The sequence below is a fragment of the Kogia breviceps genome, chromosome 18 (assembly GCF_026419965.1).
Source record: "Kogia breviceps isolate mKogBre1 chromosome 18, mKogBre1 haplotype 1, whole genome shotgun sequence".
Classification (NCBI taxonomy): Eukaryota; Metazoa; Chordata; class Mammalia; order Artiodactyla; family Physeteridae; genus Kogia; species Kogia breviceps.
The window spans coordinates 18,742,190-18,770,000 of record NC_081327.1 but is presented as its reverse complement, the minus strand read 5'-3'; the positions used below and the strand labels follow the sequence as shown (position 1 = coordinate 18,770,000).

General features: G+C 48.0%; 1 protein-coding gene across 15 annotated transcripts in view; it reads left to right on the top strand.

Annotated features, from left to right (window-relative positions):
• The window catches only part of ZNF536 (zinc finger protein 536), a 424,627-nt gene that overhangs the window by 273,388 nt on the left and 123,428 nt on the right, over positions 1 to 27,811 (top strand). For 12 of the 15 annotated variants that reach the window (XM_067018697.1, XM_067018691.1, XM_067018693.1 and 9 more), the window contains one exon: positions 4,691 to 6,259. In XM_067018697.1, the coding sequence (XP_066874798.1) occupies positions 4,691 to 6,259 (1,569 nt within the window). Of the gene's footprint in view, positions 1 to 4,690; positions 6,271 to 12,526; positions 14,206 to 27,811 lie in introns of those variants that run through there. The other 3 variants (XM_067018700.1, XM_067018701.1, XM_067018699.1) reach the window with 3 other exon arrangements.

The following is a 27,811-nucleotide window of genomic DNA, read 5'->3' as shown; positions in this document are numbered from 1 at the left end:
AGGTTTTTGTTCATTTTTAAAACGAAACATACAAAGCGGGTGGGTTTATCCCATGCAGCTCACTCTGGAGCATTTATCTGGGGAATTGGGTGGTAGGGGGCAGTCACCCAAATAAAACCTCTCAGGAACCTGGAGGTGGAGCCATGTGGAGAAACCACTGCGAGGGCTGTTCCAGGATGTGTGCACGGGTGGTGCATGGAAGGCTTTCTAGAGCCTGTGCAGTGAAAATAATCCTTGAGGACTCTAATTAAGTGGCCGCGAATTTACCAGGGCCTGGGTCCTTGGAGGCTCAGATGCTAAGAATGAACCATTCTTGTTTCTCAGATGTGGCCTCTTTTCCCTGGAACAGTGGTGGTCAAGGCCTGTTTTGAACTTTAAAAGAACAGTGGGTCAAGTGAAGAGATCCTCTCCTGCATTTTGTGATGTGTGGTGTGTATGTGATGTGTGGGGTGTGTGTGTGATGTGTGGGGTGTGGTGTCTGTGTGTGTGATGTGTCTGTGTGTGTATGTGATGTGTGGTGTGTGTGTGGTGTGATGTGTGGTGTGTGTGTATGATGTGTGGTGTGTGTGTGTGTGTGTGTGATGTATTGTGTGTGTGTATGATGTGTAATGTGTGATGTGTGTGTGATGTGCAGTGTGTGTGTGGTGTGATGTGTGGTGTGTATGTGTGTGTATGTGATGTGTGTATGTGATGTGTGGTGTGTATATGTGTGTATGTGATGTGTTTTGTGTGTGTGTGGGTGTGTGTGATGTGTGGTGTGTGTGTGATGTGTATGTGATGTGTGGTGTGTGTGGTGTGTGTGCATGCGTTGTGTGTTGTGTGTGTGATGTGTGGTTGTGTGTATGTGTGTGATGTGTGTGTGGTGTGTGTGTGCGATGTGTGTGTGGTGTGTATGTGATGTGCATGATGTGTGGTGTGTGTGTGTGTATGTGGTGTGTGGTGTGTGTGTGTATGTGGTGTGTGTGTGTGTGTATGATGTGTAGTGCGTGTGATGTGTGGTTGTGTGTATGTGTGATGTGTGTGTGCGTGGTGTGTGTGTGATGTGTAGTGTATGTGGTGTGTGGTGTGTGTGACGTGTTGTGTGTGTGTGTTGTGTGTGTGCGATGTGTGTGTGGTGTGTATGTGATGTGTGATGTGCATGATGTGTGGTGTGTGTGTATGTGGTGTGTGGTGTGTGTGTATGTGGTGTGTGTGATGTGTGTGTGTGTGTGATGTATTGTGTGTGTGTATGATGTGTAGTGTGTGTGATGTGTGGTTGTGTGTATGTGTGATGTGTGTGTGCGTGGTGTGTGTGTGATGTGTAGTGTATGTGGTGTGTGGTGTGTGTGATGTGTTGTGTGTGTGTGGTGTGTATGTGATGTGTAGTGTGTGTGATGTGTGGTGTGTGGTGTGTGTGATGTGGTGTGTGTGTGGTGTGTATGTGATGTGTAGTGTGTGTGATATGTGTGTGGTGTATGTGATGTGTGGTTGTGTGTGTAATGTGTGATTTGTGTGTGTGTTGAGTATGTGATGTGTGGTGTGTGTATGTGTGTGATGTTTGGGGTGTGTGTGTATGTATGTTTGTAATGTATGTTGTGTGTGTGTATGATGTGTGGTGTGTGTGACTGTATGTGTGCGTGGTATGTGTGTGTGTGCCTCTTTCTTTAAAGATCCTATGATATGTCTCCTCTCAAAGCCGTGAGAGCAGGGGCCTTGTCTCTTTGGTTCTTCACTCAATTCCGAGCACCAAGAACAGTACTTGGGGGGTAGGGGGTGCTCAATCAATAGAGACTGTGTGAATGAATCTGTGTGGTTCTGGGTGTGCGGGTACATACATGTATGGACACGTATGCCTCTGGCATCATTCAGGAGACTTTGTTTAGCCCTTGACATGACTTTTTTTTAGAGTTGACATGATGCCATAGAGAACATGTGTTCCGACTTGCCACATTATAGGTCGGGGAAGCAAAGGTCCCAAGATAGGAATGCCCAGTGGAGCAAAAATAACACAAGTTCTCTGTCCCCAGTCCAGACTCTCCAAATGCCTCCTGGGGTCCAGAGGTCCAGACTAGCTTCCCTGCTACACTGCTCCACTGTATCAACCTAAAAGAGTACTTCCCAGGGAGGCTCTATGTAGTGGTTCTGGACCCAGGCTCCACAGAGGGTCACGTGGGGGCCTTTGCAAGACCCCAGAGCTCAGTCTGTCCCGGGAACTCAGAATTTCTGGAGGTGGAAGTGGGACCAGGTATCAGCACTTTTGAAAGCTCCCCAAGCTGTTCCACTTTGGTTTTTCAAAATGTAATGTTTACACTTTTAGCATCAGAATCATCAGGGACACTTCCTAGAAGCACCCACTTCTGGACACACCCCAGACCCAGGGAATCAGAACTGTTCTGCCTTAGGTCCCAGAACTGGTGTTTTATACTCTCCTGGGGATTCAATGCTCAGTACAGTCTGACAACCACTGCTCCAGTGAGCATTTCAAGTGTGTGTCCCTTGGAAATCTATGCACATCTTCCGAGCCTCCCTGCAGTCAGCCAAGAAAGGCAGTCCCCACTCCACCCAGGCCTGGAGGGAAGGTCTACATTTTCTCTCTGCAGCTCCTGCTGATGGATGCCCATGCATGCTCTACAAACCCTTTGCCAGACGCACTTAATCGTTTCCAGGTGCACTTTTGAAATGCAACCCAATTCTCATCCAGTACCTGTAGGCACCTCTTCCAGCTCTCACTGCAGGGCCCTCCCCCCGGGTTTACATCAACCCGTGGGCCAGAATCTTGAGTTCCTCATCAGGCTCTCCTACCACAAGCCCCACAGACACCCCCTCAGCTTCAGGGGTTGCCTCTTCTCCACCTGGCACTTGACTTCTAGGTCAGCTCAGAAGCACCCCATCCCATCTGAGGGTTCCCTAGTCTCCAGTGAGATGTCCAAATAGCAGTGGCTGAAGTGAATCCAAGCCTAACACGGGGATTGACTTCAAGAGGTGGGAAATGGTGCCTGAAGCCATTTGTACCTTTACATCAAAAGGGAGTGAGTCTTCCTCTAGATCCATGTTGTTGGTCTAGAGACAACGTGACCTTTGCATTCAGAGAAAGAGAGTCCCAGCTGGGCATCTGATGTGTCCAGAGGAAACCTTCAGCTGCTCGTAGGAGGGAAAGAGGAGCACATAGCCAACATTTGATGAGGCAGGCATATCTTCTCCCAGGCTGGAGCACACAGTCTGGAGGTGACCTGGAGTCCTCTGCTCAGAACCTGGGCCGGTAGTCCTCTTATTTACAAAATGCATGCATTCCCCCCCACCCCACCCCCAACAAGTATCTTACCCCCAAATGGCCTATGCCTGGAGAACTGGGAGTCATGGCGTCAGCTGAGACTAGACACAGCAAAATGTCTCCAGAATACACCATTCACCCATGACTTGCTGTTGCTTTTAGATCAGTGTGTTTTACAATAGAATAGAGGAAGCGGTGGGAGATGCTTGAATTTCCTCAGAGAACTAATTGTGGATATTGACAGGGAGTTGTTGTGAACAAGCTCCTGGGTACTCTAACAGTCCCATTCCTTCCAGAGAACTTTTCGATTCCAAAGTCCAGAGAAGACCCTGGATTGCAAACAAATTCTTGGAATATATTTAAATCCTCATTTGTTTACCCTCCCCTTCTCCTCTCTCCTACAACGTCGTAGGCAGGTCTAAGTTGTATGTTATGGTATCTTTCCCATGGTGGAAAGAACAATAGAAGTTGTGTGTTGGATTTAAATAAATATTTAATTCATGAAAATGATCTTATATGTTTTAAGACAGTCTTTAAAGCTATTTTTATTCTCTAGAAAGTGCTTATTATAGGTAAATTACACATTTTACTACCAGAGAATTAGGTTTGCCATTAGTACAAATTTAAGGCACTACAAAGACCAGTAGATAATGTTAATTTCAAATACAGAAACTAAATATATTTTGTGCCTTTTTATTACTCATTTTCTTTTAAGTTTTATTGACTGCTTTTCATCTTAACTATATGTCTTTACATGCTGCAATCATAATGCACTGTAATGGTATTAATATTTTATAGAATCGGTATTTATAGTTCTTTATTTAGAAACAATGCAGTAGGTCTGCGGATATCTGAGCCCGTCTGGAATGGTGCCCTCCAAATAATGATAAATTACTTGTGCAGTATGCCATTTGCTAATTATATCCATGATTTACTGCAGAGCAAGACTTAAATCATTCATTTCAGTCTTGCGTAACAGTGCCATAAAATTTTTAGGTTTAAAAATGGTTTCCATGTGTATAATTTAAACAAATTTTAGAGCTATTGTATACACAAAATATTGCAACCACCCATTTGTTACATACTTTGTCTTTTTAAACTTCTACTTTTAATGATCACTGTGGTTGAAATTATTATGCTTAATTTTCATAATCATAGCTTTTAAATCTACAGCCGTTTTCACATGTTAGATAAAGAAAAAGATAGCTAATTGTGTGTAGATAGTATGTCATTCCTGAATAGTCCCAAATGGTACAAAATCATTAAAAAAGCTTAAGAGTACGAATTATTCTTCTATTAAAAAACAGTTGTTCTCTAACTAATTATTAGTTTGAGCTGCTTTGTTTCCAAGAACAAATGTTGATCCTTCTAGCCTTGTTCAGCACACCAAAATGAGATTAACACTTTTTTTTTTTTTCTCCTTATACCAAAACCTTGCAGGTGAGAAACCCTACAAATGTCCCCACTGTGATTATGCTGGCACCCAATCAGCCTCCTTAAAATACCACCTAGAGCGGCACCACCGAGAGAGGCAGAACGGAGCCGGGCCACTGTCTGGGCAGCCCCTGAACCAAGACCACAGGGACGAGCTGTCCAACAAAGCTGCTTTGTTTATCAGACCAGACATCCTGAGGGGCGCCTTTAAGGGTCTCCCCGGCATCGACTTCAGAGGTGGCCCTGCGTCTCAGCAGTGGACATCAGGGGTGTTCTCATCTGGAGATCACTCAGGGCAGGCTGCCGGCTTGTCTTCTGAGGCTCCTTCAGACACTCTGAAAGGTACCGACCTTCCTTCCAAAAGCACCCACTTCTCCGAAATCGGGAGAGCCTATCAAAGTATCGTTAACAACGGTGTGAATTTCCAAGGGTCCTTGCAAGCGTTCATGGACAGCTTTGTCCTAAGCTCCTTGAAGAAGGAGAAGGACATGAAGGACAAAGCCCTATCTGACCCTCCTTCCATGAAGGTCCACGGGGCAGACGGTGGTGAGGAGAAGGCAGGCGGCAAGGCGGCCCCCAGGAAGTCTGAGAAGTCTCAGTACGAGCCCCTGGACTTGTCCGTGCGGCCGGACGCCGCCTCCCTCCCGGGCTCCTCGGTGACTGTACAAGACAGCATCGCGTGGCATGGCTGCTTGTTTTGTGCTTTCACAACGTCCTCTATGGAGCTGATGGCCCTTCATCTCCAGGCCAACCACCTGGGCAAATCGAAACGCAAAGATAGCGCCGTCGGGGTGACGGTCAATTGCAAAGATCAAGCCCGGGAGGCCAGTAAAGTGGCCCTGTTGCCCTCGGTACAATCAAGCAAAGAGATGGCACTTTCCAACATGATGGGGCCTCTGGACTCGGGTTCTGAAAAGATGGCCCAAGGACAGGTCAAAGAGACTCTGGGGGAGCAGAAGGGTGGCCCATGGCCCGGCCACATGGACCCCACGTTCTGTAACTTCCCATCAGACTTCTACAAGCAGTTCGGTGTTTACCCAGGTCTGCTGAGCTCGGGGGCCTCCAGTTCCTGCCCCAACAGGGAGCCCAATGGGAAGGCCCACTTGGAAGACGATGCCCCGATCCTGATCCCTGAAACCACAAATAAGAACACTACTGATGACCTCTCGGACATCGCCTCCTCAGAGGACATGGACTCCTCCAAAGGAGAAAACAACGAGGAAGAGGATATCGACACGGAGCCAGAGGTGATGAGCAAGCCACCTGCCCTGAGCAAGGACGGAGTCAGCGACGGTGGGGATGGCCTGCTGCCCGCAGGCGCCCCACAGCCCATCCAGGGACTGGTCTCCCCTCTACCCCAGGCATCGGAGAAGCAGTGGCACAGCCCGGGCCTTCTTCCAGCCCAGGACCCCGTGGCGAGCCTGCCCAAGCCAGAGCGGGGGCCCCAGGGCCTGGAAAAGCCAATGAATGTGCTGTCGGTCCTCAGGGCCTACAGCGCCGATGGCTTAGCAGCCTTTAACGGACTTGCAAGTAGCACAGCAAATTCTGGATGTATCAAGAGGCCAGACTTGTGTGGTAAGTTTTAGAATCCTCTTCCTTTAGTTCATTTCCCAAAACATCAGTGCTGATTTGTGCATTTTTTTTTAAATGGGGTAGACTTATCCATGAGCAGATTTTGAACTACACATAAAAAATACCCCGACTATGCTGTATATGCAATATAGACAATCATGAGAGTCAACTTCATTTAGAAGTGTTGGACCTCGTACTTTTGCATTTCATTTTGCATCAATGTGATCTGAAATGCCTGTACGGAAGGCATGGAAAAGGGGGCGGGGTCTCACAGTGTGCACTGCTCCTGTTTTTAACCCATAACTTGAGGGGGAAAGGAAAAATTTCAAAACACAAAAAGAAAAAGAGACATGGTAACTTGCAAACTTTTCAGTCTTTTCAACTTATGCATAAGATGCCTAAAGACAATCCCTTACTGCTTTGCTAAGCCAAATCTGCTTTCTGAAACTTTTCTTTAGAATGACTTGAGGATACTAAAATCATATCACACTAACCACAATGTAGAAATAAAATGACCCTCTCTCCAAGCAGGGAGATGGTTTGGGGTGTTTGTGATTCATCTTCAGACACACCAAATGGCAGTTACTGTGACTTTGGCCTTCTATTATTGCCTTCTGTCTGTCTGTTTCTTCACCTGTTGTTCGAACAAGAATGTACATTATGAAGTCCCTGGTTGGCAGATGTTGTGATCCTGTGTGTCTTGGATTTACGCCTGCCTGATCTTGTTAGCAAACTGGCACTTCTTTACCTCCTTAAAGAATACGGTTACTCCAAAGTAATTCCAGATCTTAAAAAGTAATGCTAGATTTGAAGCCTAGAACTGCATCAAATCAATGTCGGCGTGGGCAGGGAGGATCAAAGTCATTCTCTTGTCACCCAGATATTCTTATTCGAAAGCTTTTCTCCGAATCGAAGCTCAGTATGTTATTCCCAGCCCCAAATATCCTCACTAGAGACAAATGACCGCGGTACCTTTCCATCTGTAATCTAAGAATGAATTTCTGTGACTTTACTTCACTTGTTGAAAAAAGGAAAGAAAGAAGGAAGGAAGGAAAGAAGGGAGGAAGGAAAGGAGAGAAGAAGGAAGGAAAATAGATCGAAGGGAGTAGTTTTTAACTTCTGAATCCTGACATTCCTTTTAGCACAGAGTGGGATTCAGCAAGCTGGACTCAGTTCATAATTTAAATTGATGTATTTCTTTTTTCCCTCTCCTTCCCTAATTCACTAAGAACTGGATCAAGCAGTCAGAAATATTTTTTGAATTGTCAAAAATCACTAAATGGATTTCTGACAGCTCAAAAAAATATTGACAATTCCTTATACTGAATGATTCATAAGGCCCCATTAACCAGCACCCCCAGATCTATTTTTAGCCACACACAATTCATTACTTTTGAAGCTGTTAAAAACAATATTTAAAAGAAAGAGAAAAGAGTTTTATGTCAGTCCAATTTTTTTTTTTATCTTTTTTTTTATTGTTGTTTTTAAGTTTGTGATTGGGGTGCTTTCTTTTTTATTGTTGTTTGGGTTTTTTTTTTTTTTTTTAAGTCTATTTTCAGTTCTTTCAAATACCTACGTAGGACCCATAGTTCCTGCCAGGAATCCATGCATCAGAAAAGATCAAAACCTGGCATGTTTATAAGCTCATTATTATTGAAATGAGCTCATATTACCCCTATTAATTTTCCCATCGTCCTATCAATGCCGAAGGAAGGCTGCCCGCCTTTGAGGAAGCGTGCCCACTTGTGTCCTTTTGCACCAGGCGAGGGTGGAGGGAAAGGCAGCACCAGGAAGCCCTTTCCTCCGAGCTGCAGCTCTTAGGCTCTTTTACCCCCTCCCAGAAGAGCAGCTCACCACACTTCCCTGACATGTCCAGGGTACGTGCAAAAAAACTTGCTTAGTCAACCTTTCAGCCATTGGGCAAAAGAGCCTGAGATGTAAGTCGCGGCCTCTCTCCCAAAAGGGGAGTGAAGACCCTCCGGCCAGCCAGGCTCCAAGGCACCTGGTCGCTTCCCAGCGGACAGTCCGGGTCCCACGGCTCCACCTTGAACTCATGGTGAGATGCCAAAACTAATGCCGGCCAAAAAAAATGCCTATTTTTAGAGTGCACAAGTTCAGCATTTCATTTATCCTAATTTCTTCTGCATCCTCCCTCTTGCTTTAGCTTGGGAGCAGGCAAGGAAGGCCCTTCTCTGGACTTGGTGTTTGTTTCGTTGGGGTGGAAGCCCTGTCCTTTCGCCTCCAGGATGGCCTGCCTCTGTCCAGCTCTCACTGCCCCTTCCCACACCTGGGCCCCCATAATCAAAATCCTCTTCTTGTTTTCTTACTGGTTTCTGTGACCCAGGAGGGCCAGGTATATTCATCCTTCCTAAGAGTTGATATCTGTGAGGAAAACTTAAACCCACTGAGCTACAAAGGGGGCATTTGAGGACATTTTTTCTTACTGCCTAGTTTACTGCCTTTCTAGCATTGCAAAAAGCACAAACAATAGTTGAAAACTTCAAACTCCCATTGGCTTGACTTTGCCAGGGTGGAAATGATATTGGCACAAGGAATCAAATATTCCTAATGTTTATTCCCTCCTCTCTGCTCCACTCAGAGTAGATATAGATTTCCAAACTGGCCCACCAGCTTAATAGCTGGTTTCCTCAAGAAGCTGGGCTTTGCCTAACCAAAGAATTATTTTGATAGTTCTCAACTTAAGAGAGTTTGGGGTCTGATTTTATCTGGTTAGTAAACCCAAATCCCCACTTTGACACCCTTAGAAACAGGCTTGTGGGAGGAGCTAATGTCTGTCTGTTTCTATTCTCATGGGTGCAGAAGTGTTAGAAGAAGCATCAGTAAAGACTTTGTTCAAATCACATAGACCCCCCCACACACACCCCCCCACTAGAGCTCAGTGGCTCTGCTGACACATGCTGGTAAGTGGAGAAGGTGGCTTCTAACCCCTAGTCTGTGGGTGATTTTCATGCTATAGGCTCTACTTCTGGATGCTTCCTAAATTCCGCATGCCTGCTTTCTGACTATTAAAACTCTGGTCTTTCATTCCTTGGTGTCATGGACCTGGAGCCCTGGACAATGTGCACTGCCCACTGCTAGGCAACCCAGCCAGCCGGGTAGGGGAGGTATGTAGCATGTGCCAACGTTGAGAGCTTGAGCATGAATTTTCAAAAGATCAGAGGGGTGCTACAGATGATCCCGAGGAGGAGATGGAGCCATCTTGGATTAAGCTGAAGGACATGCACTGTTGCTTCTAGAGTGAGTCAGTGCCCACTCTGGGCCTGATCTTGTTACAAGAACTGCTGCTCCAGTCAAAGTCCCCATTTCATGAGGTGGTTTCCAGACTCCAGGCATGGCCTACCTTTCTTTATTCCGTTGAAGAGCATAATGTACAAGGGCACTCCCGGCCGTTGGAGAACTCGGATGTGCCCTCGGTTTTTGGGGAATGGGTTTGACCTTGGTTTTGTAATGGGACAAATCCACATGAGTGTTTAATAAGGGGGGCAAGGGCAGACCAGGGCAGCGTCACATCCACTGACAAGACAAGGCAGACAGCCTCTTTGTCCAGCCTGGGAAATCTGACAAACTATTGGGACCGCCAGTAGCTCGGAGATCTGAGAGTGCTCTGGTGGGCCCTAGTCAGCACAGAGGCTGGGCTGCACAGCACCTGGGCGGGGGGGCTGGCTGCATGGCCCAGGTACAGAGCTTGCTTCACTCCAGAGTTTGTGGATTTAGAAAGCAACTCTTACTTTTGCTTTTGAACGTGAGACAGATGTCTGGAAGCCATCGTGTATTGAGTCTTGCAAGCAGAGTTTGCTCTGTGTTCTTTGGTGAGCCCAGGGGTAGGGTTGATGGGGAAGAACTAAAATCAAATTAAGGGAACATGAGTGAGAAGAGTGCAACCCCCTTACTCTTCAAAGCTCTGGTCTGGAATTACTGACACTCAGGGAAGCCCGGCTGAGTGAGGAGAATCTATTAGCTTGTCTATTGTGGGCATGAGGCCCTTGTGTCGTGGCTGCCAGACCAAGTGACCCACCAGACTGGGGAGGAAGCCAGTGAGAAGGCAGGGTCATTACCAGCAATAGCCCCAGTATTCCCAGTTGGGGGGAAACTGGCTTCCCTGACCCAAGTTATGCCTGCGATCCTGGATTCTCTCATAGCAATGAGAAAATTAGGACTCCCTTCCTGAAAAAAAAAAGATGGGGTCCACTTAAACCTCTGTACCTCATGTATTCTCGAATGTGTGATTTAATGAACCAGGATAAAGAAGCTGAACTCTTAAAATGTGACTCTGTCCTCCAGAAACCTTGTTGATTTCTCAGCATAGGCAGTCTGAAAATATTCAGGGGTGGGCAACTGTTTTCTTAGAAGACCAGAGAGCCCTTAGGCTTGCAGGCCCTGTGGTCTCTGCTGGGCAGCACAAAACAGACAATAAGCAGTAAGGAAGTGAATGGGCATGGCTGCGTTCCAATAAACTTCATTTACCAACACAGACAGTGGGCTAGAATTGGCCCACAGCTCCAAGTTTGCTGGCCCCGCTCTAGTATAAAGAAGGTTGTGTTGCTGTGGTCATCCTAGAGAAGACATGTGAAAGCAGTCCTCTGCTACCCCACTGGCCAGTGAGATGATGCAGGCAGGACCCAGGCCAGCAGCTACAACATTCCATCTATTGCCATTTAATGCCAGAGATCTGAGAGATTTTCCAGAGAGAGAGAGAGAGAGAGAGAGAGAGAGAGAGGACTTGTAGACCCAGGTGGGCTGGAGTAGCTATTTCTGGAAGGTCACATCTCTACCTATGCATCAGAGACTTCCAGGGCTCTGAAAGGCTGCCCCCCCTGCCATCATGGCCAATGCAGGCAGAGGAGGAAGACACAGGAGCTCTTTCTTGGCTCTGAGGTGAGCTTGATGGACAGAGGTGTGTGGATAAAAAGAGGCAATGGATGTATAAGAGCTTGGATAAATGGTTCTCAGTTGAGCTGATATTTTCTGGAAGGGGTGAACATCCGCAGGAGGCTGTCACAAGGAGATGATATCACTGCCCAAATGTCTTTTGGTTGCAGTCTTCCCTTTGGCGCTGAGCAGGCACAAATCTTACTTTCCATCAAGGTTATGGAGATACATCTTATTTCCTTGGGTCTGCTTTGCCAAGTCATTGATAGCTATTTCTTGGGTATGTGGGAACATTAGCTTAGAAGACAGTTCTGGCAATTTTGTGTTGACATCTCATTGCCATGGTCTCACCGTTTCAGTCTCTACCCAATTCTTCTCCTGTTAGAAGGCAAGTGCTTTGGAGTAGGAAATAAGTCCTGCCTCCTCAGTCTTTGGCCAAGAAATGGCTAAGGTCTGTGGTCAGTTAGGGATTTCCAAGGGAGCCGTGGTGGAGTATGTGAAAACACTGTGAGCACTGCATATGCGTGTATGAAGACACCGGAGCATGGGCTACTGCTGCACAGCCTATGACAGTTGGTACATTTTTGTGGATGATCTTAAGTTCTAAGGTGTGGCCCTGAAGCCAGCAGGTTCTAATGGAGAAAGAAGGTTAAATTAGTTAAATGGCAGAGGAAGAGAACCACAGAATCCAAATTTGCCAAGCAGACAGGCGCCCAGGCTCAGCCAACACATGTGAAGGCAGTGAGCCTAGGAGGCCCAGGGAATCTCTGTTGTAAGGTCTTGTCTCTAGAGCTGCCATGCTTTATTTAAAGCCAAATGAGCAATCACCCTCCTCTTCCTCCTCTTCATGAGATGATTCTCCTATGTGTTGGCTTGCAGAGACTGTGGATAAAGCACAACTTTTGCACTCGCTTTCCCTGCCCGATTTTATCATTTACAGGTTGGTCTTTGATTTCCATAGTCCAGCCTGCTCTCAGTAATAGTGTGTATCCAGGGCCTGATGTCAGCCCTCAGTAGGGAGGACCACTTGGCTTGTCCTGAAGTCCAAGGGCAGATCCTTTCAATTCATGCAAATCACCACCCCTCCTGCCTGCTTTGCCCAGGCTGGCTGCCTCACAACTGGCTGCAGGGTCTTTCCCTTTAACTCTGGTGGGACAAAGCACAGGTGCTGTCCCCCGGGGTCTCCCACAGAAACCAGCACCCCGGGCAGGCTCTCCCTTGCCCTCATCCAGAGGCTCTCCGTGTGCACCACGTTGACGAAGGGGCATCCTCTTCGGATGGCAGCCCTCTCCAAACTCTTTCGGCATTCTACTCCTCCTCCCCTTCCCTCTTTTTAAGTTAAATGGGAATGCCACTGACATGATGTCGTTTGCACTGCAGGATGACAGAACTGTTGTGTGAATACCATTGTATTTGCCAAATGGTCCACTCGTCATTTCAGAACAAACAAATGGATGGTGTCTGTAAGTCGGCAAACACTGGTGACATTTAGCCTTGTTTATGTTCCTTTCCTTTTGCTGCATATTTTTGGCTCCAAAAGCTACCGTCTGAATCAACAGTGCCTCCAAAGCAGGAGACAAGTCTGGTAGCTTTCATTTTGGTTGCCGTGTCCATGGTGTCTTTGGATTGCGTGATACCTACTGCCCAGGATCAAGCCTGAGGTGGGAGAAGAGACCAACCAAGCTCTTTGGTTCAAAACATATGTACAATGTTTTTCCTCCCTAATGATGACTTCAAATTGGGAGGGAGGAAGAGAATGCTGAGAGAAGAGAGTGTTGTCAGAACGGACACCCACATCCCCTGGGGAAATGCAAACTCCCCAGGCAGGCCCAGCCCCCGCCCTATGCAATAGGAACCCTGTGACCCCATGCCTGTCTTGAGCTGTGTGTAGGTGCTCTGGGCTTAAGCTCTGAGGTCTACCTTCTTAGGTTACTGAGTCAAAGTGGTGGTTGGCACGGGCAGCAGTCTACCTGCCACATGTGCCACGGACCACATCTTAACTGCTGAATGAATCAAGTTCTTCTGTTTTTTATTTTCAGACGCTATGTGCCAAGCCTAGGTTTCAAATAAGTAGTAATTTTCTCCTATTACTTAGCGCTGATCAACAGCACCTCTACATCTAATTGCCAACCTGCTCTAATCACATGGGCTCTTCTTGCTTTATCCAGAGAGAGAAGGACCAAATTTTATAAATATTGCTTTATTGTCATTATCCCATTAAACAGTTAGGAAATGTGGCCCTGCCCTTGCTTTCAAATGCCTCTAGCCCACGTGGTTTCTGGATTGTTTAATGAATCTGCACATTTTCTTGCAGGTAAGTGACACCCCCTGTTCTAGTCGGTCTAGCTGGACTTGCCCTTGTCTGTTCGTGCTCCTCGGTGGCTCTCTGCAGCTTGTTAATCGTGTAAAGTCAAGAGAAGAATGTATACACATATGTGTGTTGAATAAATAATTACTATTGGCATAGATATGTGTATACACATGGCACACCAACCTACGGTATATATAGCAAAGAATCAGGGAGGCTAAAAATACTGCCCCATATGTTCCACTATTAGGAAAGGATGGTGAAGGCTTAGTAACTTGAACGGGAGAGAAAATTCCCTCCGAGTCATGAATTCTGCATGACACACGCTGGTGGATTCGAGGTCCCTTCACCTGTGGAAACCCTGATGGGGGGCCTGCTCAGCACAGCTTCTAGAGGCGGGCCCTGCGATGGTCTTGTTGGCATTACTGCTTGTGTCTGATTGTCCTGTATTTTGTAACACTTTAGAAGAATACAGAAAAGTGCAGTAATTATCTTTCTCCATAGTATTTAAGCAGTAATATTGCTAGTTTAATATTGTGTCAGGTCGTCATGTTAACCAGGAACAGATGACAGTAAAATTCCAGTGAATAGCACCTTGATATCCACTCCTTAAAAATGGTGATTGAAGCAAAATGTGTAAACTTGTACCAGGTTATCGTGTGCTTTGGAATAGAGTATTGTTGAAGTAATTAGAAGATATATGAAGGTGTTCCTGGTAATGAAGGCATGTAAGTTATAATAATTGTAGCTTTCTGAATAAGTGTCAAACTATATCTTTAAGTGTGCTGTATGCTGAGTTACAAGTTAGGTCATTTATGAATGGAATGTAAAACAATACTAAAAATGCTTCAATAACTTATCTTGGTATTGCTAATAAAAAAAAAGCTGTGAAACATTAGTGCAGTTTTGAGTCATTATGTTAATTCACTCCACAACACCCTCCACCCTTTGACATCCCTCTGTCGGGAGCCTCAACAGGACGTTCAGGGAAACTAGTGATGCTGTCCCATGGTTTGTTTTCTGGGCCACCTACTGCATTTTCCACCCATCTTTCTTTAGGCGGACCCAGGAGTTACAATTCCTAAACATACAAATGTCAAGGCATCTCCTGATTTGGGTGGGGTGACCGTGGGGTGACCGTCCAGGGAGTGCACCTCTCTGTACAAGTGTCTCTCGGGTGCATGTCTAGACCGCACGATGGCTCACAGGCCCTGTGGGGGTCTGTGCAGGCTGCTGTCCCTCATCCCCGGTGTGGAGGACTACATCTGCCCGGCCTTCCTGCAGCAAACCTTAACATTTTCTTTGCATCCTGTGAAGAGTAGCTTTACATGGAGAGGTACTTGGAATTGTTGGAGTGTGGAGTATTTTTGTCCACTGAGATTTTTTGGTTGTGCCCTGGTCTGTCGTAACAGGCTTCTGCCTGCCCCGCCCTCGACCCCATCATGGCAGGAAGGGTGCAGGAAGGAAGAATTTCACTTTTCTTTTGTATTGCGTACGTAGTATTTTTGTCCATGGGCTGGATGTCAGGCCCCTGCCACTTCAACGGTGTTTTCAAGCTTCTCTGATTGGGTCTGTTTTGTAAACTTCTAAATTCCACAGTACTCCGTTCCCTGGCGAACTGCTCCTGGCGGGGGGGAAAGGTATTATCGTCGTTTGACAGAATCCCAAGCCCCAAGCTTGGTCCCCACACTCCAAATAAATAAAGTGTCCTGTGTACAAGGGGCTGGAAGCCCAGAACTGTCCATTTGAACAAGCCTGGCCTTAGCAGCAGGACAACTGTATCACCTTGGCTGCTGGAAACATTCCCTCCAGTGTGTCTCATGAAAACTGTTCATGTGATCCCAACCCCCCAAAACCATATAGTACAGGATTAGATTGTCTCTTATTGGGGGGAAGAGGTGAGAAGTGAGAGGTTCTGGGTCTGAGAATACGATTCTGTTTACGTGAAGCTGAGAACACGGACTGTGGGTGCTTATGGAAAACGTGATGGACCCCCACATGCCCAGCCAAGGTAAAGCGAAGTGACCCCAGCCACCAGGTCCTGGTCCATGGCCACATCCACCTGAGCTAGCTTTCACCAGCAGTGTGTAGGCACAGCCTGAACCAAAAGAAAGACTCCGGTGGAATTTCGTCTTTGTTTCCAATGACCCCTGAGTCTGGGGAACTGCCCTAGAGACGAGAATTCATCTCTGCCCTTTCCTGGGTCCTCGCCTCCTGCTGGCCGCCCGAGGCCTGCATCACTTCCCCACGCACACCAAGCCTGTGTGAGGGGGGCTGTGTGCTCCCTCCTTCGGGGCCTGAAGCCACGTTGGGTTTTAGCTGCCACATTTGCAGCTCCCAAGGAGGGGTCACCACAATCCAACTCTGTGAAGGCAAGGGGCACCCTCTGCACACCCCCTGACCAATGCCTCCAGCCTGGAGATGTGGCCAGGACCAGAGGGCTCTGTTGAAGGGCTCAGGGTTGAGCACATTGCCCCTGGCTCTGTTCTTCGTTTACAGCCACGCTGTGCATTCTACGAATCCTTGCTGACACCACAGCACCGACCTTGCCAGTCTGGCAGGGATGGGGCTGGGGGTCCAGTGCAGCATGAGTGGCCGGGCCTTGGCAACAGAGGCAGAGCCCCTGCAGGGAACCCATCATCCTGGCTTCTCACCCTGAGGGCAGGAAGGCTCCCTCGAGCCCCTTATCCAGGCATCTGTGTTCCCTGTTCTCTCCACGAGGGCCCAATCCCCCTAAGGGGGTCTCCATGCATTTCCACTTCAAAAGCAGGGGGTATTTCCTGGGTTGCTCCCCCAGGGGACTTCTCAAGCTTAGGGGAGACCTTTGTGGATTCTCTTCTCCTGTTTTCTATGAGCCTCCTCCCAGCCTCCTCCCCGCTCTCATTTCAGGACCCTCCCTCCCCCTTGCTCTCTCCATTCCACCCACCTCCCCCTCATTCCCCTCATTCCTGCTGCCTCTGGGGAAGAACTCCCTTCCCACCAGTTGAGTGTTCTTGGGAACATCCTGTCTGTGGCTGTGAGGGAGCTGGGTGCATCCAGGCCTCTGGGATGAGCTGACTTCATTCACAGCTCAACATGGGGGCCGGCTGTCCTGTTTCTCGAAGCCTGCCACCCCACCCCCGCCAATCCCCACATGGCATTATAACAAGCCCGACCTGTTTGGGCTCAGATTTGGGGCAGCCCCAAGCATGTCCTATTTACTCTGCCCTTGGCCCTACAGCCTAAACCCTTCTAAGCAGCGATGGCCCACTGGTCTGAGATGGAAAGAGGCCCCCTTTGTAGAGGAGAATGGAGTTTCAAGGAGGTAACTGTGCCGTGAGATGGGATAGGCCAAGGGAGGAGAAGGGGCTGTGCAGCTCATGGTGAAACCCAGTCTTCAAGTCCACGTCTTCAATTACTCGTGCTGCGAAATGTGTTTGCTTTGATGAAATTCAAATGCTCTGGTGCAGGGAAAAAGAATTTAAACTTTGGGAGACGATTACTGCTCACCTATAGTCACTTTTTCTCAAAGACACATCACGATGATTAAACTACATCCCTAAATATGCAGCCGCAAATGGGCAGTGTTGTCTCTGCATGAGCAGATTCTGCTTCTTGAGCAAACAGTGTGCATTTTCAAGGTTAAAGTTGGGGAACTCTGCACGGCTATTTCATTAGCAAAAATCTCCATTTGTGCACCCGGAAATTGGCTGGCTTATGAGGAGTTTGTCTTTCATGCTCTTTGTGGAGTTGTTCAGACACACCCATCTAATGGTAACCCACTGCTCACAAGGTTAAGTTTCCTTTTTGAACTTCGGTTGTTGTCAAATTAATATAATATGCTCTCAATTATCCACATAAAAGGAGAAAGGCAACCAAGCAGGGAAAGAAAATTTGCAATTAATTTACCAAATTATTGCTCTTTTTATATGATGGACAAGTCGCTTTTCTCTTTTGACTCAAGTATTTTGTATGTCCTGGGGGGAGTGCTAGGGCAAACACAAGGACGAGCCATCCAAGGTGTCCCTGCACCTGGGGCCGGGATGGAGGCTGGTGTCTTCTGGGGTGCAGAGGCCTTGGTGTTGAATCAGGGGTTCACAGAATGTGGGGCTCTTTCTTGTCAAGGAGAGTTCATCTACTCAGTCTTCTAGGAGCCCATTGCTCACCTAGTTGGGGTCTCCCAAGCGCAGACCTGAGATAAGGACCTGGGTGCAGGTCATTTATGTGGGAGGCGATCCAGGGAGGCATGGGTGAGGGGCCTAACGACAGGGTTGCCACCGCTCAGGGACTGGGCTTTGTCCCCTGGGGGTCCCCTAGGACACTATGTGAAGTTCACCTCAGAATCACCCCTGAGGGCTGAAGAAGCTCTGCAGCTCTCAGTCAGTAGTTGAGGGTCACTGCAGCTCACCCAACAGCCAAGCAGTCTTCTCATGGTCAGAGAGAAACAAGAGGCCATTGCGTCCCAGGGAACCAGAGGGGAAGCGGGGGGGGCGGGCACTGACAGCATCCACCACAAGTGGGAACCCCTTGGCCTGAGGTTTTTACAGGTTTTTACACCCCGGTGCGCTGCAGAAGGCCACCAACCTTCCAGAGCCCAGGATAAGGGCAGATACACACTCCAAGATGCCTTGTGGGAAGTGAACAGCAGATTTTAAATATTGAGATGTGCACTCAGCTTAGGACCAGGCTTCCTGGAGGCTGGTGGACGGCAGTGTCTACAGCAGTTGAGCTCCAAGGAGCTTGGACAAGTCCGCTCAGTACCCTCTTGTGTCTCAAATTCTATGGCTTTCAGGATCCCTTGTAGCTTTTACTTTTCAGGTGACCCTCTAGCACCTGGTCAGTCCTAGAGTCCTCGTGAGCACTCACTCCTGCAGGGCCCCAGAGGTGGGCGCCCAACTGGTCTTTCCACAAGCACATGAACATGTGGGGTTTCAGTTAGGGCGCGGGGCATGTGAATACTTGTCTCATCATCAAGACATTTTTAGTAACTCATAAGAAGAGCATCAAGGCATTTCTCTTTTAATTCTGGAAGTCAATCAAAATATTTTTCTTTAAAGAGGGAGTCAATAAAACTGAATCTTTGGGTTCATAGTAGTGCAAGAAAAATATGATTATTTGACTTTTTTTCTTTGCCATTTTCCAACCTCTTGTATTCACAACCGAGCTTGAGAAGATAGTATTTTTCATGATGATTAAGGTTTCCTCAAGTGCTTTATAGATATCAATTTTATAATCTATTGTGTCCCTCTTTGGAAAGTATATAGTCCCTCTTGGGAGCCCCCCACTCCCACCCAACACTCCAACCCAGTAACACTTAGAGGGAGAGGAAGGAGGTATGGAGAGATGAGGGGTCATGCCGTACTCCATGCATGGGGCACAAGGAACAGGTCACATCCTCCTCCGTACCTGTGACCTTTCCACTGTTCCATCCTCAGAGTTCCTTTGGCCACTCAAAGTGGCAAGCTGTTGGCTAGCAAGCCCCCCTAGTTTGGGACAGTGTGTACTATCTCCAACTTTGAGCCCCTCAAGTCCTTGGCTTTTTGCTTTTGATTGAATGTAACTTGATTGCCTCTAGTTTTTCATCCATCAAAGGATACACTTGTGTACCCTTGTACATCCTCAAGACAATAAAATGAATATGAATAAGTTGGAGGCTGGCAAGTCACCCACATTTTAGTTATTTTAGGATTTCTGCTGCCGTGCAGGTCTCAGGCAGGGCTCCCATGAGGACTCGTAACCCCTAAGACCTTGCCAAGTGGGTGGAGAATCTGGGTAGAGCACTGCAAAGCAGGGAGCCCCTCATCCTTGCCAACGTGTACTCACCACATGAAGGCCTTTGTCTGGACAGCCTCACTGGGATTCTTTTCCATCCTCAGCGTGAACACCTCCACAGAGGAAGCTGTGCTATGTCTCAGTGATCCCATTCCTGGAATGTGCAGACATCACCCCTGTTCGCTCCAACTGAGCTCTTTGTCCTGTTTTCTAATGCTGCAAAGCATTGACAATTAGGAGATTTTTAAATTTTTCTAGAGGTCAACTAGTAGGAATAGAATTCTTGTACCATGGCGTTTTGCTTTACATGGAAACTTTGCGAGTGTTGTCTCAAAATCACACTCAGGCAATTAATTTTAAATCACAGGGGAATTTTCTTGAGGGTTTTGGGATAAATGCCCTCACAAAGTGAGTTATCCTCTCTCCTTTGAACAGGCAAACATCTGGATTTCCCTAATGTTGGGTGGTTTTGTGAAGCCCCAGCTCTGTTTCATGACACTGGGTTTTTCTACAGGAGATGCATGAGTGCAGAGGCAGGTTGACCACGGCATACTGGAACACATGGGAAGGAGAGGGTCTTTGGATTTGGGATGGGCCGTGAGGGGCTTCCCAGTGGTGGGAAGAGACGTTCCTGTGGGCACAGCGCTCCCAGTCGGCCTTGCCCAGGCCTGACAGCCTGAGAGAGCCGGGGAGCAGGTGGGACCCGTAGGCCTCGGAATCCCCAGACTGGACATACACCAGCCACCTGTCCCAGGGACAGTCTGGAGGGGTGGGCAAGCCCCAGGGGCCTGGGATGGGAGGAAGGGAGGAGAGAGAGCGCCACAGTGGGACCAAGAGCAGAAAAGACCAGACAATGGGAGAGGGGTGAAGAGCTGAGAGACAGAGATGTGGATGGAGAGACAAAGGAGAGAGGAGGAGGTGAGATCAAAGAGGAGAGTAGGGAAAAGGCATGAAAAAGGGAAACTGGAGACCAGGGAAGATAAAAGGGCAGGAACGGAGACAGTAAGAGGAGAGAAAATCAGTATGAACAGAGTAAAAGAAACATGGTAAAGGTGGCATCTGGAGGAGTGAGGAGAATGGGAAATAGAGTGAGAAAGAGGAAGAAGAGAAAAGCCAGCAGAAAGGAGAGGTTGGAGGCAGGGAGGAACTTTCCGGAAGCCGCCCGGGGTTTGGAGGTGCTGGTCGGAAGGCCTGCTTGTGTGTGCAGCGCTAGGGTGCCCACGGCCTGGGTGAAGAGGTTGAGTGGCTGGGGCCGGGGAAGAGGCCTGAGAGCAGCACCTGGGGGCCCAGGCCGGCTTGCCAGCAGCACCCTCTGCCTGCTCCCCGACCTCCAGCTTCAGGAGGAAACGCTGCTGCAGCTCAATCAGAATTATTTACAAGATAATGGTCCATTGTTTGCACTAAGACAGATGTTGACTGTGGGAACTTTGTGTTTTATGCTCCTTTCCCTGCTCTGCCTTCACTGGGTGCAGATGGGATCGAAGTAATGTGAGTTATTATTCCCAGAACTGGAAATTCAGAGGTGCCTTCACCCCAGCCTAGGCTTGGCTGGGCAGCCGAGCTGGGCCGGCTCCAGTCAGGCAGGCAGTGTGTGTGGGGGGAACAGTCGCTGCTGGTGGAGGGGTCAGCCCCCCCGGGGGCCTGTGGTCCCCCTTCAAGCCCCTTGAGTCAGCCTGTGATTAAGAAGGTCTTGTTTCCTTGAGGGGCGGGTCGGTGCAATCGCCTTTTCTGGTGGACAGGAAGGGCACTGTCTGATTAAGATGCACTTGCTGTTTGTTGAGTCAGGAGGTCACCATTGACATCTCAAAAGGAAGGTGGCCATCTGGCCCTCTTCTTGCCAAAAGGAAAGAGCAGTCCCTCTGGGGTGGGGGCTTTGTAGCCCCCCTTTATTTAAACTTATGAGAAGGCTTCCTCTCGTCTTCTGGGGTCACTTGGAGGGCCAGATCTGAACTTGTGACTCCCTCCTTCCTCCCCCAAGGGTGGGGTGGGCCAGATGAATGCCTGTCCACCTACTGACTCAGAAAGAGCCTGTCCTGCAGGGGGAAAGATGGGGCAATGTGGAAAGATATCCCTGTTACTTATGGACTCGGTCCTAGCCTCGCCCTCCAGGTAGGTGGGCCACCCCAGTGTAGGCCCATCTTCACGGGGAGGTCCCCGCACCAGCTGGTCCTTCTTCAGCCCTTCTGGTTCCCAGTCACTTCTGCATAACCCAACTCACCTGGTCAGCAGAACCCATCTTATGAATGAGGAAACGGAGGCCACGGCATGTCAGGTGACTTGCCCAATGTTATTTTTCTACTCAATGGAAAAGCCTTCCAACTTCTCAAGTCGTGAGCATTCTATTAAAGAGCCTCTCTGAGCCCCAGCTTAGTGCACACGGGCACCAGGTGACTGCCCTGCAGCATCAGGGACAGCAATTTACGGAGACACATGTGTCTGGTGCTGCGCTCTGAGCCTGGCAAAGAGCACTTGCTAGATGATAGCGGTTGGTATCATCAGCTATATTATACCTCTTCTATAATATGTAGTTGACCCTTGACCAGTGCAGGGGTTTGGGGTGCTGACCCCCACACAGCTGACAATCTGTGTATCTATAACTTTTCACTCCCTACAAAACTTAATTACTAATAGCCTACTGTTGACTGGAAGCCTTACCCATAACATAAATATTTAACACGTATTTTGTACATTATATGCATTATATACTGTATTCTTACAATAAAGTGAGCTAAAGAAAAAGAAATGTCATTAAGAAAATCACAAGGAAGAGAAAATACATTTACAGTACATATATATATTTATTGAAAAATATCTGCGTGTAAGTGGACCCGAGCCGCTCAAACCCACGTTGTTCAAAGGTCAGCTGTATTGCATTTCCAATATCAGGCTCTGACAAAAAAAAAAAAAAGAGTCAAAGTAATACAATATCATAGAGTCACGTTTGGATGCTAAAAGCAACCAGTAGTGGAAACGAGAAAGCCACTTTCATGGCAGCTGAGTGGAATCAGGTCTGCCATTTGGAGAGGCCGAGGAAGTCCGAGGGCCATCACTCCGAATGCTGCCCCCGCCCCCTGCATGTCTTGAAAAGTTACCAGAAAGCAGTTATAAGCCGGAGGTTTTGTCACATTCCAAACCCAGCATCTTGGCTCTGGTGTTTAAGGACAATGACAAGTTTCCCCCTTGATCTCCCCATGCCCAAGGAACGATCACCTGTAGGATCGGGACTTCTGAGCTATCTATCCCTCCATCTACCAAGTTTGGTTTTAAATAATAAATACTTAACTATGTGCCAGGGCCAACTCACATTCGAAATACCTTACGTATATAATGCAAATGTTATTCTTTCATTTAATCCTTATAAAAATCCCGTGAGGTAGATGTAATTTTTATTCTTCCAATTTTACATATGGGGAAATGGAGGCACAGAGAAGCCACTTACCTTACCCAAGGTGACTCAGAAAGTAGGTGCGGAGGCTGAGGTTCAGCCAGCCAGTGGAGGTCCCTGAGGGTGACATTTTGCTGCCTCACCTTGCGGTGCTTCCCTGTGCCTTTAACTCTTGTTTGGGATGTGTCAGAAATGAATAAACCCACCAACAAATAAATAAAAATCGCCTGTTCTTGCCATCCTGTAGCTCTGGGTCCCAGGAGAAGATGCGGCAATTTCAAGCAGAGATTCCAGTCACAGAGAGAACCTGGGGCTTGTCATCCAGGAGTAAGCAGGATGGGGCACTGGGTGTGGTCAGGTGGGCTCCATGTGACCGAGCTGGCCTAGAACTTGCCTGTGACCCTGAGCAGGTCTCTTCCCATCCCCTCGGTGTCCTCACCTCCTCATCCACTGGATCATCCCAAGATTCCTTCCATCTCCCAGTCTGTGAATTAATTATTTTTAGGACTGTATTTATTATACTTCTCAGCCTCAGGGAAAAAACTGTGTCTCCCTCGCCCTCCCCAAAATGAGAGGGCCTCAAGGAAACCTGACCCCTCACCTTGCAATTGTTCCCTGAGGTCCAGGTGGGGGAGAGAGTGGAGAGTGGGTGGCCCAAGGCACCAGTAGACCCTCCAGACGGGGGCTGCCATGGGCCCAGCCCCCAGCTGTGAAAGCAGCAGAGGTCAGACTAGGATAATATTTATCAACCCTCCGCTCACCGTGTCAGGCTCTTGACCAAACCCCAGCGTCACTGGAGATCACAGATCCTGTCTTTTAAGGTCCCACAGAGCCGCTTCACATGCGACCAATTACCTCTGTCAAGCAGGAGAAGGCGGTCCCGCCTGGTGGGTGGGATCTGAACTTGAGCTTCCAGAGGTCGACGACGGAGATCTTAGGCCTTTGAGCCTGTCACTCCCCTATAGCCAGATCTTTTCTGTTAAAACTGTTTAAATTACAAACCAGTAATAAAAGGATCATATGTGTTTCCCACCGAACAGGTTCTTTAGGGCTATTATGATAATTAAAAACATATGGTGCCTGAGCCAGTCAGAGGGAAACCGCAGATGTACAAATTAGGTATTATATACGGGTTTTCTGCTTCTGCTCTTTTAAAAACGTCAACTGGAGAAGTTTAAAGAGATAAAATGGCAATTGTGCAGATAGTAGGTAGCATTTTGGTTTTAGAATCATTAAATACATAAACCCTTTTCTTTAGACTGAATAGGAATAAACGGTTCCTTATCCGGGAAAGAGAGGAGAAATGCACTGAGACCTGGAGTTTATGGGGAAGAGGCCACATCTCCACCTCACAAGGTCCTGGGTACCATGGAATCGTTCACATTTCTTACGATGTTGTTCTGCACAGACAAAGAGGATTATATGTATTAAATACTGAATTATATTAAAATTGGATTGATGGGAGCAAAGATAAGGATTTTTTACATTCAACTTTTTACTTCTTAAAAGGCAAAAATGCAAGTATTGATTAATCTAGAAATAGTCATTTGTTTTAATTTAAAATATGCAACTGATTTTGAGAAGGTGATAAATACTGCTAAAAAAAAAAAAAAACATTGGGAGGGTTTTTGTGGTTCCCTGTCAATGGCTTTCCAATGCAGATGTACAGTACAAGTCAGGTTCTGCTGAGTTGTTCGCATTGAAAGGATGTTTGGGCTGGCTGGGGACCTTGGCAACATCCAGCCATGCTCTGGGGTGGCAAAGAGGATGCATTGGGACCTGGGCTCAATGGCCAAGAATTTAGCCCTTTGTCATTGTATGTCTCTGCTACAGAAACCCAACTGGACTGCTGTAAGGAAGGAGGTGATGGGTGAACAGGTCAGAGGAGCGTGGTCCCTGCCAGCCCTGCTCCTCAGGAACTCCTCCTCCCCAAAATATGTCCTTCCTGAGACAATCCCATCCAGAACCGGGATGGCTTCATCCCTCACCTGTACCCCTTCCTCCATGTGATGTGGTAGTATCTACCTAGGAAAGTTGAGTAAAAAGCCAAATGTCTAATCAATACAAAGAAATGAGCAGAGAAGAGGTTCTACTTATCTGTCCAGCTGCTGGAACATTCAGATAACCAGAATTTTTCAAATCCTGGTGTGTAATTACTGAAATTCGTAATGATGAGTGGAGACAAGTTATGTTCCACATATTTTTGTGTTGAGGCATTTATTATATAATACATTTCTGAAGACCCTGATGAGGGTGGAAGGCCCTATTACCAGAAAGTGCCTTTTCTTAGTCACCCTGGCTGAAGGGAAGTCTGGGCTCCTTAGGAGAAATGTCCTTTGAAATTGCTGCTTAGGTGTTGAGTCCCCTATCCCACTGCTTTCCTTTGCCCACACCCTCTCAACGGTACAAAAGGCCAACTGTGATCCCGTGCCCTTTTCTTTGGGGAGCTGTGACCTGAACCTGCCTCTGGGTCAGGTGGGCTCAGAGAGCTTGAGACAGGATAAGTCAGAGGAGGGTTCTTGAACCTTCTATCTACTATCTACTGTACGAAAACAGTCTGGAGAGCTAGGTACAGCAGTGGATTTCAACCAAGTATGTTTTTCCCCCTTGGGGACATCTGGCAATATCTGGAGATACTGGAGACATTGGGGGGGTGCTCCTGGTAATCTAGTGGGTGAGGGCCAGGGTGTTTAGCAGTATCCTGCAATGCAGAGGACAGGCCTGCAAAGGATTATCGGGCCCTGAATGTCAAGAGTGCAGGATTTGAGAAATCCTGGTGTACAGCTGGGAGTACCCAGCCTGCAAGTGAAATTCCAAGCTGGATAAATGGTGACAAGTCAAGTGACAAGATTTACCACCCAACTCACGTTGTGGCATTCGGCTCGCTCCCCAGACACTCTCCCTCCAAATCATGTCAACTTTGGACCTTATGCCTTTGTGAAAACTTTGCAAGAGACCCGGGGCAGGGCGGGTGTGTGTGTGTGGGGGGTGAAAACCAGAAATTTCCAGCACATTCCTCCCAGCTCCAATTGGGTGTGCCCGTGTGGGGAGGGGGCAGCTGAGCAGACAGCTGGAGTCGGTCTTTTCTTCTCCCCCGTGAGGGAGAGGAAGCCCGCAGCTTCACTGCACATGTAGGTATTACCACTTTAACTTTTACTGAGGTAAAATAACACCTTGTCACTCAGCGCAAGCACCAATCACAAAATGAATTAATTGTAATAACTGTTGTCAACGGAACAAAGGACTTGTTGCTTTCCTAAGCAGATTTCAGCGCCACTGAGAACTATATACAAACGTTCCCGTTGGGCAGGCTGGCAGAAACTAGTCAGAACATAATTGTATCCGTCTATCTCTGTATTTTGTTTTTAAGGGCTGAGGAATGGAGTTAAAAACCTATATTTTAAACATATCAATAAATATACCCCTTTTTGTGTCCATGACGTCTCCTCAAAAACATGGACTCTTTAATAAATTGGCCATGAAAAAAAGCATTTGCTGCTGATGATTCCAAATAAGGGCCAGCTGTAGAGGCTGCCTGTAGACTCGAAGTCATGAAGGGAATTATGCCCAATTACCCTCCCATAAAACACCCTCTCATTTCTGGGAGTTATCAAAGCACATCCCGTGGACAAGCGGTCAGCTGTCCCCTGCTCCTCAAAAGGAGACAAGTGGGCCTCACGCTGGGCCCACGGCACTCCTAACTGCCCCCCCCTCTTCCCCGGACACCAGCGGTTTGTTTGCACTCAGACTCTTTTTACAGTCGCCCTTCCCATTTTTTTGGTTCTGGCTTTTTCACATCTTAGCACGTTTCCTGCTTTAAGAGGCCCCGTAGGTACTCTTCTAAGAAAAGACTTGCTGCCTGGAGAGGGGAGGGCAGGAGTGGGCCAGGGGCTGCTTGCTCAGGAACCTGCAGCCAGCAGACTGTGTCCCTGGAAGAGTTTTTGTGCACTTCCACGGCAGGGGCGTCCTCTGGAGCTCGGGAGTCCCTGACAGGCTGAGGGCAGCATACCTCTGTGGGTCTGCTCCCGGCTTTGCTGAGGTCCAAAGTTAGGGACCTCCCAAAGAGGTCCAAGGAAGCTGCATCAGACCCACAGGCAAAGACTCTTCAGTGAAGAGCACAGGTGACCGTGCCCCCATTTTTCAACAGGAATACAGACTCTCTCCAGTCTATACCACCTTACTCCTTTCTCCATGCCTCCTTCTCCTGCTACCTCTCCAGGCTCTTTGACCTGTGTGCCCTCAGCATCCAGCTCCATCCCAGGGTCTCAAATGCAGGAGCCTCCCCCACAGCATCTCTGATGTCCCTCAGGCAGCCTGCTTTGCTTTTAGTGCTCACTGAGGCCAAAATGAGTCCCTCCATAATGAAATGGAAGATTCTTAGACTATCAGAGCTAGAAGTCACCTTAGAGGTCATTTTCCAGATGCAAGTTAAGGAGAGGACTTGCCTTGGTTGTTTAACCAGAGACAACAGTTGCTGCTTCCAGGTGTCTAGGCAGGTCCCTGTAACTGGCCCTCATTCCACCATCTGGGGCAGCCGCAGGCAGCCTCTGCCTCTTGGGGATCAGTACGTAAGCAATTGTCCCTGCGATGTTGGGGCAAGTTTTACTATGTCCCTCCCCCTGCAGAGGGCCAGGCCACTTGGGAAGCGAGGGTAAGAGGTGGGCTTCTTAGGTTAACGTAGCCCTGGATCAAATGCGCAATGAGTTCACGTTTGTATAGAGTCATCTCTGGCTAGAACAAGCTGCCACTTGCAAAAACGCTGAGAAGAGCCCTGATCTGAAAAGAGAAAGCTCTCCTTCTTAGGAGGCTGCTCTTCTCTGCAGGGACCCAGGTATGCAGCCTGCATTGGGAAGGCTGGTTCCTGGTGCAACCTGGGAGCGGGGACTCATGGACTAATGGTCACATGAGGGTGCCAGGCTCCAGTGCTAAGAGTAGGCTGTGAAGTGGGGCAAAGAAGCACAAAAGGGGAACAGATGTGGGGTGTGGGGAAGGAGGTGGGAGGAGGAAGATCTTATGCCGTGTGGAGAGCATGCTGGGGGTTCCTGTGGGCTGCACCCCTAGACCCCACCCTTCGCTCCACTGGCTTTGTGCTGGAGAAGGAAGAAACAGCATTTTCTCCAAATCCTTTAGAAAGGAGAAGAATCTGTGACAGGAAATGAATTTGGCCATTCATTTAGTTAGCACACATCAAATTGTTCCAGAGAGTTGGGAGATGGTCACC